The 13718-nt window shown below is 41.8% G+C and overlaps 1 protein-coding gene across 2 annotated transcripts; it reads left to right on the plus strand.

Moving 5' to 3' along the window:
- Positions 1–72: 72 nt before the first annotated feature.
- Positions 73–13434, plus strand: LOC110980087 (NFX1-type zinc finger-containing protein 1-like). Of its 2 annotated transcripts, none has more exons than XM_087137613.1 (4): positions 73–254; positions 4660–4868; positions 4972–10302; positions 10607–13434. In XM_087137613.1, the coding sequence occupies exons 2-3, from the start codon at positions 4666–4668 to the stop codon at positions 10298–10300; spliced, it is 5532 nt and encodes a 1843-aa protein (XP_086993739.1). In that variant the 5' UTR covers positions 73–254; positions 4660–4665; the 3' UTR covers positions 10301–10302; positions 10607–13434. The 2 variants fall into 2 exon arrangements, with proteins under 2 accessions (XP_086993739.1, XP_086993740.1); XM_087137614.1 differs by lacking the exon at positions 73–254 and adding an exon at positions 307–557.
- The last annotated feature ends 284 nt before the right edge of the window (positions 13435–13718 follow it).

A 13718-nucleotide genomic window follows, 5' to 3' on the forward strand; every position in this document is an offset into this window, starting at 1 on the left:
TGGGGGTTCCCGGTGAAATGGCGCAATAGCGGAATAACCCGCAACATGTAATGTCAAGGTTCACTCTCTGACTATTTAACGTTTTTGTTCGCCTACGCGTGCAGGAAAAAGCAGCGACAAGCAGCAACCATTTTGGGGATAGACTGGCAGAGGAAATTATAGCTGTGGAAATCTTGTGCTCCCTTGATTGCAGTCAGACTCTTGGATTGTTTTTAGACTGTCCCAAGTCGGCTTGGCAACTGCGCTAGATTAAGGTAGGCTGTACAATTTATTCTACGGCTTATGTCAGATATTATTAGGGACTACTTCAACGATGTATGGTCGGTTTTATTTGAGTCTAGGCTGCGTTGGGTAGGATAGCATGGCTTCATGTTGGGCGCTCCTGTTTCATATTGTCTCAAGGCCAATTTTGCAATGGGTGCAGTTTTCCCCGACTTCATCATATCGTCGAGCCTGGAACAGATCGTGCGGGTAGAAGGGCAAGGGGATCTGTCTGCTTCAATCCGTCGTTTGAATGTCATCAACTTTAGCCCGGGGCGTTGTCTGCGTCAATCCTGGTACGCATATACTGCTGTTTTACAATTAAAGCAGCACTAAAACGGAGTTTAGAATCGTGGTTTTGTCCCTCAATAGCATGTACTGCTGTAATTCTGATATAAGCCATCATGAAAAACAGCAAAAAGAACTATTGCTTGGAACTTTGAGACATCATTTATACAGTCAAAAATTTATTTCGGTTTTTCAACTCTGTTAGAGTGCAGCTTAAGGTTTGATCCAGTTTCGTGTACAGGTCTTCAATTCATTGTTGACTCAATCGTTGTTCGTTGAATTCTGTAATTTTGTTTAACAATTATTTGACACTGTTTTGTCTTAGTGCGTGTCATATATAGGCCTATGTCATGCTGGGTCCCTACTAGACAAGTGTTCCTTTTTAGAAACCTCCATCCACTTTAATCTTGTAAAATATATCAAGTCATTGATTGACAGATGAATATTTCTTTCCTTCAAAATAATGAGACATTGCTTACTATATGGACGGTCAAAAATTGCAGGCATTTCATCGTGTGTAACAGCCGTCGTCTCAGAGAGCACATTTCCCAATACATTTAGTAAGAAAGATGTGCAATTGAGATCCGATATCCTATCAGGAACTGACTTCGATCGGATCGTGTCGGGTCGGAATGAAATGGTTCAGTCTAATTTGATCCCATTCGGATTATGACTTTAATTACATAATGTCACATCTGATTGATAGCATAAACGTTGTTATCATTTGGTTTTTAACTTAAGTGAGTTGAGTTGAAAATGTTCATTGTTTTTCCACACACGGTAATCGAAGCCCTCTCTCCCTTAAGCATGATCCTATACGCGTTTAATTGGTATGTATGTCCACATGACAAGGGCGTTGGGCAAAGCGTTGCCATATGCGTTTAATCCGTAATTATTTTCATTGACGTATTCTTAATTTAACCACAGCCCGGGTTTTGCAACCATTTATTTTCAATTTTATCGCGTGAATTCAAACGAATATACTTATAGGTTCAATTATGTTAATCTTTTAATCAATTTTTGTGGAAGGTTTTGTCACTATTTTTGCTCTTCGGTTGCGAAAATAAGTAAACTTGAAGACGTCTCAATTTACGACATAAACGTCGGCGACAATTCATGTTTAGGTCTATATAATGCCATACAATTTTCTTAAGTTTAAAAAAAAAAATTGGTGACTCGCAAAATGGACCACAAATTCTTAAATTCGAATGTTGTTGGATTCCGGTCAGATGCAGCACTTTTTTCAAGCAATTTTAGATTCACTTTCAACCACGAAAACCATCTGATCGGATCGTACGGCGCTGAGACTATTGGATTTTCACAAAGGGTTGTTAGATCGGATAGACCCTCTCCAAGTTCAAACTTAGAAGGGGCAAACCTGTTGCTGGCCAAAAAATCAATATTTTTCCTGTAACATTTTACGGCCTTTCTCAGGTTTGAGGCCACATGAGGCGTTTACATACTTTTGATGAAAGAGAAAATGTCAATAAATAAAAACTCACCCGTCTCTCTTTTTTTCACAAAACATTTTGCCCCAGCCCTTCTCTCTTTGAGGGAATAGCTGCAGCGGTTCCTTTCTCCCCCTTTTCCCCTACTTCTTGGAGAGTATCTGTTTTCTTTTGTGTTTAGCTGACATTTTATTTCAGTTGTCTGGATGTCTTAACTCTGCAGTCAGTGTTAATGTTCTCATGTTCTGCCTTGCTGTGCCTTTCTCATAAGTTCACCCAGTTTATTACAAAATATTTACGAAATTATAAAGGTCCTGTCTCCCAGCAGGACTTTAATTGATAGAGAAGCCCTAAACCCTTAACTCAGCCATCCTGAATATTATTGAAGCCTAGGTTTCATTTGTCGAGCCAGCCATTCCTAATGCTCTTGGTATAACTTGTATTATTTGACCTGTTGTCTTCAAGATTAGTTTCTTTGCGACTTTTTCCAAAAGAATGTTGTATTTTTAATTCAGAAAATGCTTATTGTGTGCTAAATGTCTGCCGATTTAGTAACTTTTTAGTATTTGTTTGTAAAGGGTATGACTCTTCTGTGTATGGAGTTTAGTCAAGTACTTTGAAATGATGTGACAATCAGATTCAAGAGAAGCAGCTTTTTTTTTTAATTCTGCTTGTTTTAGGTTTGGTGGGTTTGTTTTATACACAGGAAAACAGGCCCCTGCCACCGGAGACACCAAACTTATTTTGTTTGGCTTAATCTCTCTTTCTTAATTTCCACCAAAACGACGGAGTTTGTTGTTGTTGTTTGTTGTTGTTGTTTTGGTACGACAGCGATTCCTCATTATTTTTTATTGTTTTTCTTCTTTAACGAGTCAGTTTGGTATTCTAACAGCGCATGCCCAAAATGAGGCCTGGCCAAGATCATTTAGACTCGCTGTACGAGATTATGTTCCCATTGATCTCTATTATAATGGGATCAGTGTCAACCTCGACTCCATGGGCTGCGTGTGCGTTCCTTCACTGGCATCGCGCAAGGCATGGTGGAAACCAACATGGAACGACAAGATCGTACCCATGGGAACGAGGTTAATTGGATCAATGTATGTTCCCTATTATCAGCGTGGCCGGCCCTACATGTACATGTACGTACGCAGACTCGCGCGTGTGCTTTGTTCCTGAAGGACCTTCCTTTTTTGAAACCAAATTTGTGCCTATATGATGCCACTCTCTTTGTGTTATTATTGCACGTATTTGTTTTAACTTGAAGGTTTGTTGAAAAAAAAGTGTCGCAAGCGCAATGCTCCCACGTGTAGTGATTTCTATGGAAGGCAAAAAGAGGCCATTTACTTTTCTACTATCAGTGTTCTCCTTTTCTGCTAACTGAAAAACAGATTTTACTTTTCCTCTATTCGCCGGCGGTCGAAAAGTGGCCATCTACTTTTTGCCTGTAAAAAAAAAATGGATCGAACGTTTTGACAACAATTAGGCGGCCGAAAAGTGGTCATCTGCCTCTCTCTCACTCTGACCGGCAGAAGCCTACGTTTTGACAACAACCATGAATTCTACTAATCTGCGTTTTCTATCCGAAGAAGCAGATTTTACATAGGTGGCCAAAAAGTGGCAATCTGTTATTCTGCCTATCAACATGTTTTGCAAGGGCCGAGAACGGGATCATGAACCTGTAGGTTTACTAACAGTGAAACGGCTCGGGTTTATTTCCCCGGAGATACTAGTATTCTCGGTTACACATGGCTGTAGGCCTGTGATTGGTTCGTGTTCTGGCGGATCTCTCAGACTTGGCTGGGTTTTTTTTTGTCAATTGCATATTTTTAATCGGGTCATTCATAACAGTGCACAAAGCGAAAATGCTTATGCACAATTTTCGTGGGTGAGTTGCGTATAGAATCTTTCATTACAAAAGATAAAGCGGACCGCAATTATTGGTGTCTACGTCTTCAATCCCCCAGTAGCCTACATGTTCACGACTCTGTTCACAGCCCTTGGAACTCGGAAAAGCAGATGCCCACTTTTCGGCCACCTATGTAAAATCTGCTCCTCCTTTACCAAAAAAAAGCAGAAAAGTAGAATTCACAGTTGTGAAGACGTTCATCCCGTTTTACCTGCAATGCCCGGATAGAGAGAAAAGTAGATGGCTGCTTGTCGCCCGACAGCGAACAGAGAAAAAAGTAAAACCTACTTTTCAGGTGACGGCAGAGAAGTAGAAAAATAGGGGAAAATGCATTCCAACAAAATGTTGATTCTGCTTTTCAGGTAGTAGAAAAGTCGAAAAATGCATGTTACAAAAAACCTCAAATCTGCTCTTCAACTACTCTGATAGCAGAAAAGCAGATGGCCACTTTTCGTCCTCCATAGGTATCCCAAATTCCTTGATACAAAATTAGCCTTATGTGTGATCCTGTGCACGTACTTCAGGCCAATAATATTCTGCTGTCTCTATGTACGTGAGAGCCGTACAAACCAGCATTAATGACGTCACAGAACTTAGCGTACAATAAGAGTAAGAAGCCAATACAGAGAGCTCTGTCCATTGGCCAATCCTGAACTTTTTAAGCCTTGTTGTTCAGCATATGTTTACATAAACACGCGATTTGGGCATTGTAATTGATTAGGCATAATTGATTACATGTTTTCTTGGCCGTAGGTGATCATGGAGGGTAATCCGTTTCGACTACGCGGATTCCGAGTTAACCAAGGCGGAGCCCCTGCCAGGGGGCGTCAGCAAGAGGACGGTCAGGCAAGACACCAAGGATATCAAAGGAGGGTTGATAATCAGCATGGCCAAGAGCGTGGTCGTGGTGGGTACGGCCGTGGGCGTGGCCAAGAACGAGGACGAGGGGGTGGTTATTTCAGGTTAGAATTCAAGCGCTAAACTCAAACTCCCATGCGTGCTTTAGCTTTTATCAATATACACGGACTTTTTAATGTTTTGTATCCGTATTTTATTTTGTTTCAGAAATGCTGGTCAGCATCACCAAGAGGGCGGAGCCCAGCAGAGGGAACGCCCTGTTAGACAGCCGGGTTACAAGATGCTAGAGTCACTACTGGATGAAGAAAAATGCGCCGCCGAGGTTGTCCAAGAGTTAACCTCTTTCGGTAAAGGTTTGGAAAGCCTGCTGAGCGAGCGTGACATCCGGCGTGACATGATGGCCCTCCTGGTTTGTGTTTTGGGCAGAGTCTGTGACTGTGAAGACTCACCGCAGTCTGTGGTCAGGGTTTTGAATGTTGTTGTCGACACGGACTTTTTGAGTAAGAATCTGAGCCAACACATTAACAGTATGGTGACAGAGTTTGACGAACGGTATCTGAGAAGGGTCCCTAATCAGATTGCTTCGATCTTGAAGCTGATGCAGACACTCATCCAAAGAATTCAAAACACCATGAAGGATGTCCACGTTGTCCTCACCCTAATTGATGTTGTCACTAGAACGTTAGAGACAAAAGGATACCCACTCGAGAGTGAATCCAAAGTTTTGTTGAGTCAGCTTCTTCTCTGTTGTGAGGAGAGAGAAAAGGAGAAGAAGCACAAAAACCAGCGACAGAGGACAGACCAGGAAGCTCCTCCACCAAATGACTTCAGAGACATTCCTATTTTCCCAGATGTAGCTGAAATCACTACAAACGCTGAGGCCTACCTCCGAGCCAACGTAGTACACGGAAAGTATCGAGACCTCAACCATTATTTGGACGTTCAGTTTCGCCTCCTGAGACAAGACTTTCTGGAACCACTGCAACAGGGCATCGCAGAGTATCACGTGTCCCTTGCCCAAACCAACATGAATCGCAAGTTGAAAGACATTCGTATTTATCACGATGTTGGGGTACATTTTCCCATCTGCACCAATGACGGCATCACGCATCGTGTGAGCTTTGACGTCTCCAAGTTCAGGAAGGTCAGATGGCAAGCAACCAAGAGGCTCACTTTCGGTTCTTTGGTTTGCTTGTCCAAGGACAACTTTCAGTCTGTCATATTTGCAACTGTAGCCAACCGAAAGCCTGAGGAACTTGAGCAAGGCTTAGTCGATTTGCGGTTCCAAGACATGACCCGTGTGTCAGAAATAAACTCCACGGATTCGTTCATCATGGCGGAATCGTCTGCCTACTTCGAAGCCTACCGCCATGTTTTGCAAGGCCTGCAAGAAGTCCGAGGCAACAGCTTTCCTCTGCAGCGTTACATCATTGAAGTCTCCTGTGATGTGAAGCCTCCTCAATACCTTCGCCATAATAGGTTTTCCACCTATGATCTATCGCCACTCACGCACACAGCAGAAGAAGTTGACAAGGATGACGAGAGCAAACTTCTTAGTAGACTGAGAAGAATGAGCACTAAGGCCAGTGCTGTGCAAGTCTTAACTCCATCTACTTGGCCACAAGCAGAAACCTTGCACTTGGATGATTCTCAGCTTCAAGCTGTCAAGGCTGCCCTGACGCAAGAATTAGCCGTCATCCAAGGACCGCCCGGGACTGGTAAAACCTACATAGGTCTCAAAATCGTTCAGGCTCTCCTACACAACAGTGATGTGTGGAATGAAGATGAAGAATCTAATCCCATCCTTGTGGTCTGTTACACCAACCATGCCCTTGATCAGTTCCTTGAGGGGATCATGAAGTTCAATCAAAATATCGTCCGTGTTGGAGGTAGGAGTAACAGTGAGGATATGAAGGACAAAAACCTCAACTTCTTGAAGAGAGAACAGAGACGTAGAAGGGATGTTCAGCGCACAGTTCATATCCGAACAAGCAACATCTTGAGAGAAATGTACTCTCTTCGTCAGTGCATGGAGGTTTCTCAGCGAAAAGTAGAAAGAAGCATGAACGGCATCATCAATGAGGACTATCTGCAGCCGTTCATGTCAAAAGAGCATTATGCAACTCTCACAGTTGAGTTTGTGGAAACAGGTTTCCACAGGCCTGCACCTTGCATACTGGAGTGGTTGGGTCTTTCAGGACACTTCCGGGTGGCAACAGCACAAGAGGTTGGCATGGCAGCGTTTATGGGGGAAGAAAACGAACCTGAAGAGCCAGAGGAAGAGGAACAAGAGGAAGAAGAGATTGAAGTTGCCGAAGAAGCAGATGCCATAGCTGATCAGCGCGTCCTTGATGATGACGATGAAGACATGTTCCTCTTTGAAGAGGACCCCCAGGAAAACCACCTTGTCCTTGATATCGAACAATTGGCCGCGGCTCAGCCTCTAGAAGAGGGATGGCAGATGCAACCTCATCAAAAGAAGCGTATGAGAAAAATGCTCCTGCACAACCTGAGGAAATCAGACAGAATGACAGAAAGGGATGCCCAAAGAATAAAAAATGTCTGGGCAATGAGAGACATTAACAGCCGTTGGCAGCTTTATCGTTACTGGGTCAGTGAGTATTGCAAGAATGAACGGAAACGAATGGAGATTGTTCAGGATAAGTATGAGAACCTGTCACAGGAACTAAAGGAAGTCCGCGTGGAGGAAGACTTGTCTGTCCTCCGTCGTGCCAGTGTGGTAGGCATGACAACAACTGGTGCTGCGAAGCATCGGAATGTCTTGCAACGAGTGGGTCCTAAAATTGTGGTTGTAGAGGAAGCAGCAGAGGTTCTAGAATCTCACATCATCACCACTTTGAGCGCCGAATGTCAGCATCTCATCCTTATTGGCGATCATCAACAACTCAGACCAAATCCCACCGTCTATCGCCTAGCTAAGGAATATAATTTGGACATTTCTCTCTTCGAACGGATGATAAATAATGGTGTGCCGTGTCAGTCTTTAGTCCAGCAGCATCGAATGCGTCCTGAAATCTCAACAATCATGAAAAACCACTTTTATCCAGAGCTGAAGGACCACGAAAGTGTGCAGTCGTACCCGAGTGTTGCCGGAATCAGATCGGATCTCTTTTTCCTCAGTCATGACATTGAGGAGCAAGATGTCGACGACTCCCGTAGCAAGTCCAACATTCACGAGGCAGAAGTCTTGGTATCCTTGTGCAAGTATCTAATTCAACAGGGTCAGTATCAGCCGACTCAGATAACGATCCTCACGACTTACGTCGGTCAGCTCTTCAATTTCAGAAAGCGCATGCCAAGATCTGTCTTTAATGGCGTTCGCGTCTGCGCTGTAGACAGTTTTCAAGGAGAGGAAAATGACGTCATCTTGCTGTCACTGGTTCGTAGTAATCAAGAGGGCAACATTGGATTTTTGAAGGTGTCTAATCGTATGTGTGTAGCGTTATCCAGAGCACGGCATGGCTTCTTTTGCATTGGGAATTTCCAAGCTTTGGCTCAAGGAAGCACGCTGTGGAAGAACATTGTGCAAGAGATGAAGGGGAGAGGTTTGCTTGGGAAACATTTGAGTTTGGTTTGTCATAATCATCCCGAAACTATCACAAGGGTCACCAAAGGACAAGATTTCCTCAACGTACCCGAGGGTGGCTGCAACTTGGCTTGTGAATTTCGACTTGATTGTGGCCACAGCTGCGGTATGCTGTGCCATCCAACCGACCCTAAACACAAAGAGTACAGGTGTCTAAAGAAGTGTGAGAAGATCCTTAAGTGTGGCCACAGATGTCGACTGCTTTGCTTTCAGAATTGCAGCAAGTGCAGTGAAAGAGTGGGCAAAACCTTGCCATGCGGACATCAGAAGACACTGCCTTGTTATCAGAACCCTGATACAGCTAGGTGTTTGGAACGCTGTGAGAAAAGGCTTCATTGTGGGCACAGATGTCAACGACTGTGTGGAGAAGAGCCGTGTACGGAAGAATGTCCCGAGATAGCCTTCCGCAGTGACTGGCCTTGTGGGCATGCTGTGCAGGTAAAGTGCAGCGACGGTCCAGAGAAATGTCCCAAGGAGTGTAGAGTGGTTCTGGAATGTTCTCATCCTTGTCAAGGTTCGTGTGGGGCTTGTAAGAGAGGCCGACTACACGTGCAGTGCAAACATAAATGCGACCGTACGCTAGTTTGTGGTCATCAGTGCACTGCGTTGTGTACAAGGGAATGTCCTCCCTGCGCTCAGAAGTGTCAGAATCGATGCGTGCACAGTAAGTGTCCCAACCGATGTGGAGATCCGTGTACACCCTGTCAGGAGCCATGCCCGTGGCGTTGTCCTCATTACAGGTGCAGAAAGAAATGTAGTGAGGCATGTGATCGACCGCCGTGTAATAGACCTTGTCCTGCTAGGCTTAGGTGTGGTCATCCATGTATCGGTTTGTGTGGAGAGCCATGTCCTGACAAATGCCGCGTGTGTCACAGAGATGAGGTGACAGAGATATTTTTTGGCTCGGAAGACGAGCCAGATGCTCGGTTTGTTCAGCTTGAGGATTGTGGTCACGTGTTTGAGGTTGACGGTCTTGACCATTGGATGCAAGTTACAAACGAAGGTCAGAAGTCCATTCAGTTGAAGGCGTGTCCAAGATGTAAGACACCCATCCGACGGAATCTGCGCTATGGCAATATCATCAATGAAACACTGGCAGATATTGAAAAGGTCAAGGAACGTATTTTTGGAAACAAACAGGAAATTGAACAGAAGAAGATCAAAATCCGGGTCATGCTTTATTCAGTCAAGGCGGAGGTTGACACGCTCAAAGATCGTGTCAAGCATTCGAAGCTGGGTCTGGCAGAATTGATTGCTATTGAAAATCAGCTTTTACTCCTTGAGGGGATAAGCAAACTGAAGAGAAAGGCCGAGGAGGCTCGTAATGCTCCTAAATCTATCACAGAGTTGAGGATGCAGAAAAGGAACCTGGCAGAGCTGGAGCAGTGGTTGCTTAAGCCTCGCATTTACGTTAGCCAGCAGGAACTTGACGACTGCAGCCGTGAAGTACAGCGCCTGTCCATGTGCTTTAGTTTCTTTCTTATCAAGGAAAGATTCCAGTCCTCTGCTAGTACATGTAGCACAGCAAGCTTAACGGTTGTTGAAAAATTGCTCCTCAGTGGACAACCCCTAGATGACAGCAGTGTAAACACTGCCAAGACGCTTCTGCAGAAACTCAGAAAACAGTGCACTGGGCTTGGCATCTCAGAAAGTGAGCGAATAATGATTGTGAAAGCTATGGGGATGTCACAGGGTCACTGGTACAAGTGTCCAAATGGTCATTGTTACGCCATCGGAGACTGTGGTGGGGCCAATCAGGAGAGCAGGTGTCTAGAGTGCAAGGCGAAGATCGGAGGAATGAGTCATCGTCTGGCTGATGGTAATGCCGTTGCCACAGAAATGGACGGGGCTAGGTACGGAGCATTTTCTGATCAGGCTAATATGGACAACTATGACCCAGTTCAACTTCAAAATCTCTTTGGCAGATGAAGGTAATTGAAATATGTTATAAAACTTTTCCTGAGCTTGCAAAATCATTCAAAAAGCAGAAAGAATGGATTTTTTGATCAGATAAAATATGGGACATTTTAAAAGATTACTAAACTCTTATGCAACTTAGGAAGTATGAAAAAGGAAGTTTCCAAAATGCATGTTTGTAACGATTTTAGAGTTGACAGTTTGATCCCAGAAGAATACTTGTTAAGGCAAAACACATTTTCCGGTTGTTTTCATGACTCTTTGGAACTATGCATACATATTAACTGACCGATCTTCTTTTTGTTTCCTCAATGACAGGTGGCAACTTGATGCTCTACAGAAAGATTGGTAAAAATTGAGACACCCAAGAGACAAATGTATTTAGTTATTGAAAAGTTGAAACAGTTATTTTCTGTATGACATTTCAGTATCAGTTTACTTCAGTATTGAAGTTTCATGGCATGCATGTCGAAATCTGTAGCCTGTTGAAGGGTCACTTAAAACTGATGGTTTTTGAGTGGCTTTGGCTGACGTTTAATTGAAGATTTACCAATGTTACAAGCATTATAGGCTCTCTATCAGCCTTTTTATTATCAGATGTCTAATTAACATCCAAAGAATTAAAACATTGTTATCCTACCGTTAATATATTCTCTAATCGTGAAATAAGTTATTGTCTTCCAATCAATTAAAGTGACATTTTGTCACCGGGGAAAGAATTTGGGTGTTATTTGAGCTATGTGTGATACCTACGTTTATGTAGCTTTGACGTTAGGGTGGTAAAAGATGATTTAATGAGGGAATTTTATTATTATAAAACTTAGAAACGGCATTTAAGAAAACTCTCTTACAATTAGCCCTCTGCAGCTAGGGCATATTTAAAAATGTGAATCTGAATCATCGTTTGCAAAATCCACAAATTTTTGCTACCGAAACTGGCAAAGGCACTGCCATAGCTTAGCATCAACACAGCTTCAAAATTGAAGCTACACTTCAATTAGGAAATTTACAGAATGTTAGCATTTTTCTTTTGCTTGGGAGCATTTCGACATAAAACATAGGAAGGACGATGTTTTTAGCGTTTCGATCAAAAAAGAGCCATTATATCGCCTGTGGTGCTTTAGCAAAAACACTGTTTTGTAAAATTGATGGATGAAGAACCACTTTTATTTTGTTCTCTCGATTCCGCGACTCCGGTCGTCAAAAGAATTAGTTTTTGCTCTATTATCTTGGTTGCCTTGAACCATGTTTTACCCTTCAGTTTCTCTGACAACCCGAACTCATTAATGAATTATTAACAATTTCACTTCACACTTTTGTGAAGAATCGACTGGAAATTTATTTAAAATTACGAGCTATTTTACAACAAAGCAAAACACTCTGTGGGCATAAGGGGAGTCAGCGTGGCATACTTACACACACTTTTTGCAGCACGTTGGTTTGATTTTCGATGTCCGGTAGTAGAATTACCAGTAATCGTGAGGGATTTTCTTTCACATTTAAAATCGCCTCCAGTTTTGAAGAATTCTTTCTGTTGACGAAACATATTTCAATTTGTCTGTGGGTTTTCACCATAAAGGGAGGAATTTTTAGAACCAAAGGACATTTTAAGGGCGAAATATTTCTGCATATTTGTAGTAGCTCTTAAAGATTAGAAAAAATAGTGGTTTGAAATAAATTTGTTTGAGGAAATGTTTTTGTGCTATTAGCAAAGTAACATTTTGAATGATAGCCCGAATACATTGCACTTTAGTAATGTCAGTCAAAATAATGCAATAGAATATTGAATTGGTAATGAGGAATTCCATATCTAGCACGTGTGTTTTCCTGGTAATTTAAACTCGTATTTTACAATTTATTGCTTCTGTAGTTGTTGGTAATTAAGTTGTTATTGCATATGATAACTGCAAAGATATATGTAAAGTTACTCTAAAACCTTTTCATATGACGCAGTAGTTCTGTGGCTGTATGTTATAACCTACAACCAGTTACTTTTAGAGTGTTGGCAATTTTTTTGTTTGTGTATATGCGAAAACCTTTCAGTGTCATCTCCCCAAATTTGAAGGTAATGAAAAAATAGTCGTTGAAATTTTTTAGATACTCTGCCGGTTTCATGTATTTTTTCGTTAATTAATTGTGTCATTCTTGAAATATTTCAAACAACCTTGATTGTTTTATTGTAAAGAGTTGCAATCTTCGATTGATTTCTTTGTGCAAATTCAGTGAAATATTGGAACTTTTAAAGTCTGATCGTGACAGAGAAACAACTGTTATAGACATCCCAGAATTAGCAATTACACAGTTTTGACAACAATACTGGGTCTTTATTGATATTATGCAATATAAAAACAAGAAGTTACATCATGCAGGGTTATCCCGCAGGTCATAGTATACTCAGATTTCTGTTAAGCTCGGTTAAGCTGAATCGTTTTTTAGTTGAAGATTTGTAAAAAACTGTTGTTTTTTCAAGGCAAGTCCCGAGTCATATTTTTCAAGCGGATGGGATGTCATAATTGACATGGTGCTTTGAAATTTTGTGCGTGTGACATACTTTGTTTAGACAGCGTGGTGTGACTGTTGGAAAAACAGATCTGACTTGTCTAATTTTGTCCTCCCTAAAAATATAATTACAATATTTTTAAATGGTATCCTTATGTGATGAAAACACACTTGTTTGCTTTTGCAGATAAAAATAACAGCCAAGTTTTTCTCATACTTCCTAAAAATTGTAATATTTATAAGTCAAAGTTGTTAAAATAACGGAACTGTCATGTCAGTAAAAACAAGTCTTAAGTAATCAAGTTTCCAAGTCAAGTCTGAAGTCAAAAGAATTGTGACTGACGAGTCTGACTCAACATCGAGTCCAAATCAGCCGTTCAGGTTTAGCAACTCTGTATATTTTGTATTTTCAATTTTGTTTTTAATGAATTGACATTTGCTACTTTTAGTTAAAGGTCTTTGTATTTTGCACGCTGGGTGTAGTTCAGTGGGTACATTCTGTTATTTACTCTGATGTGATTGCGTGCAAACGACGAAATATCATATGCTTGTATTGTTTTATTCCAAGCCCAATTTGTCAATGTTTTATGTATTAGGCTGTAGCTATTGTTTTGAACATGAAAATAAATAGAAGCTTCTTCAAATGACATTAATCTAATTAATTAAAATCATTCAAAAAATAAATCACTCTGTTTCAATTAAATGTCCCCTTTGGAATTTAGTTTTGCTATGCTAAACATTTATGTGTACGATAAGCCTGTCCCGTAACCCTTGACACTGGAGCATGAGGGCGTTTTTTTTTAATGGCATGCCCAAGTTAAGCAGTGACAACACCCCCTGTCTTACCCCTTGTTTGACATGTGACGTGCGCGTGTGAAACTATTGAGGAAGAGGAATCTGTCGACTGCTTGATTTTTGTGGATGATTGTAC

This window comes from Acanthaster planci, linkage group LG06 (assembly GCF_054643075.1).
Source record: "Acanthaster planci isolate LZ-2023a linkage group LG06, COTS_SCS, whole genome shotgun sequence".
NCBI lineage: Eukaryota > Metazoa > Echinodermata > Asteroidea > Valvatida > Acanthasteridae > Acanthaster > Acanthaster planci.